This window comes from Opisthorchis viverrini (genome assembly GCF_000715545.1).
Source record: "Opisthorchis viverrini unplaced genomic scaffold scaffold14217, whole genome shotgun sequence".
Classification (NCBI taxonomy): domain Eukaryota; kingdom Metazoa; phylum Platyhelminthes; class Trematoda; order Opisthorchiida; family Opisthorchiidae; genus Opisthorchis; species Opisthorchis viverrini.
The window spans coordinates 1-784 of NW_008758812.1; the positions used below are offsets into that span (position 1 = coordinate 1).

The 784-nt window shown below is 43.6% G+C and overlaps 1 protein-coding gene across 1 annotated transcript; it reads right to left on the reverse strand.

Moving 5' to 3' along the window:
• Positions 1–113: 113 nt before the first annotated feature.
• T265_16145 (hypothetical protein) lies at positions 114–707 on the reverse strand (the record flags this gene model as incomplete). The annotated part of the gene is made up of 1 exon (XM_009179678.1): positions 114–707. A coding segment is annotated over one exon (594 nt), but the record flags the coding sequence as incomplete, so codon positions are not given.
• Positions 708–784: the final 77 nt, after the last annotated feature.

Here is a 784-nt window from a genome sequence, read left to right on the forward strand (position 1 = left end):
ACATGAAATTTAAAATAAAAACATCGTTCCAAGATAGCTTTCCCATCAGCATCCATGACATAGTATGTCAAAGGGTTGTTGGTTGTTATGAGGACAGGTAGTCTATCTAACCGTTCGTCTTTTTGATGTTTAACATGAATGTCGAATGGGTTGCCTCCTAAGAGTTCCTTGAAGTCGTTCACAGTGAGTTGAGTGATTCGTGGTTCTTCCATAAGAGCCAGTGTTTTATTGAGTAAATTCATGAGGAAAAACTGGCTGTGGTCACCTGAGCGTTGGACAGTTCCATACACATAGTTCTCTGCTACTAGTTTCACAAACAGAGTTTTCCCAGTGGTTGTGGGCCCTTCAATGACGAAAGCGTTCTTTCGGGTACACAGCTTGTTCATAACAGCGGTCAGGGCTACCAATAGGTCACGTTTGTTAATGTTGTTTACCCGGATTAGTTCATCCAGCCATTCTTCTCCAGCGAGGGTATCAGCTGGGTGTTGACAGGTTCGACTGTGGTGGTTGCTCCTGAGTATCTGTTCAAATGTCATCGTTTCTTGTTCGAGTATTATCTCCTTGCAGTAATTTGCAATACTGTGTTCCGCGGTCTCCTTCCATGTTGGTCCATATTCTGCGTAGATGTCATCTGTATCTTGGACACTCAATCGTTTATACAATTCGTTGAAACTGCGGGCGTCATAAGAACGGACCAATTCTCTCATCAGGTCGAGTCGTCTTTTTCTGGTAATGTTGTTGTGTTTCTGTCTGGAACTTCGTTCATCCCGTAACAGGGTGGCAC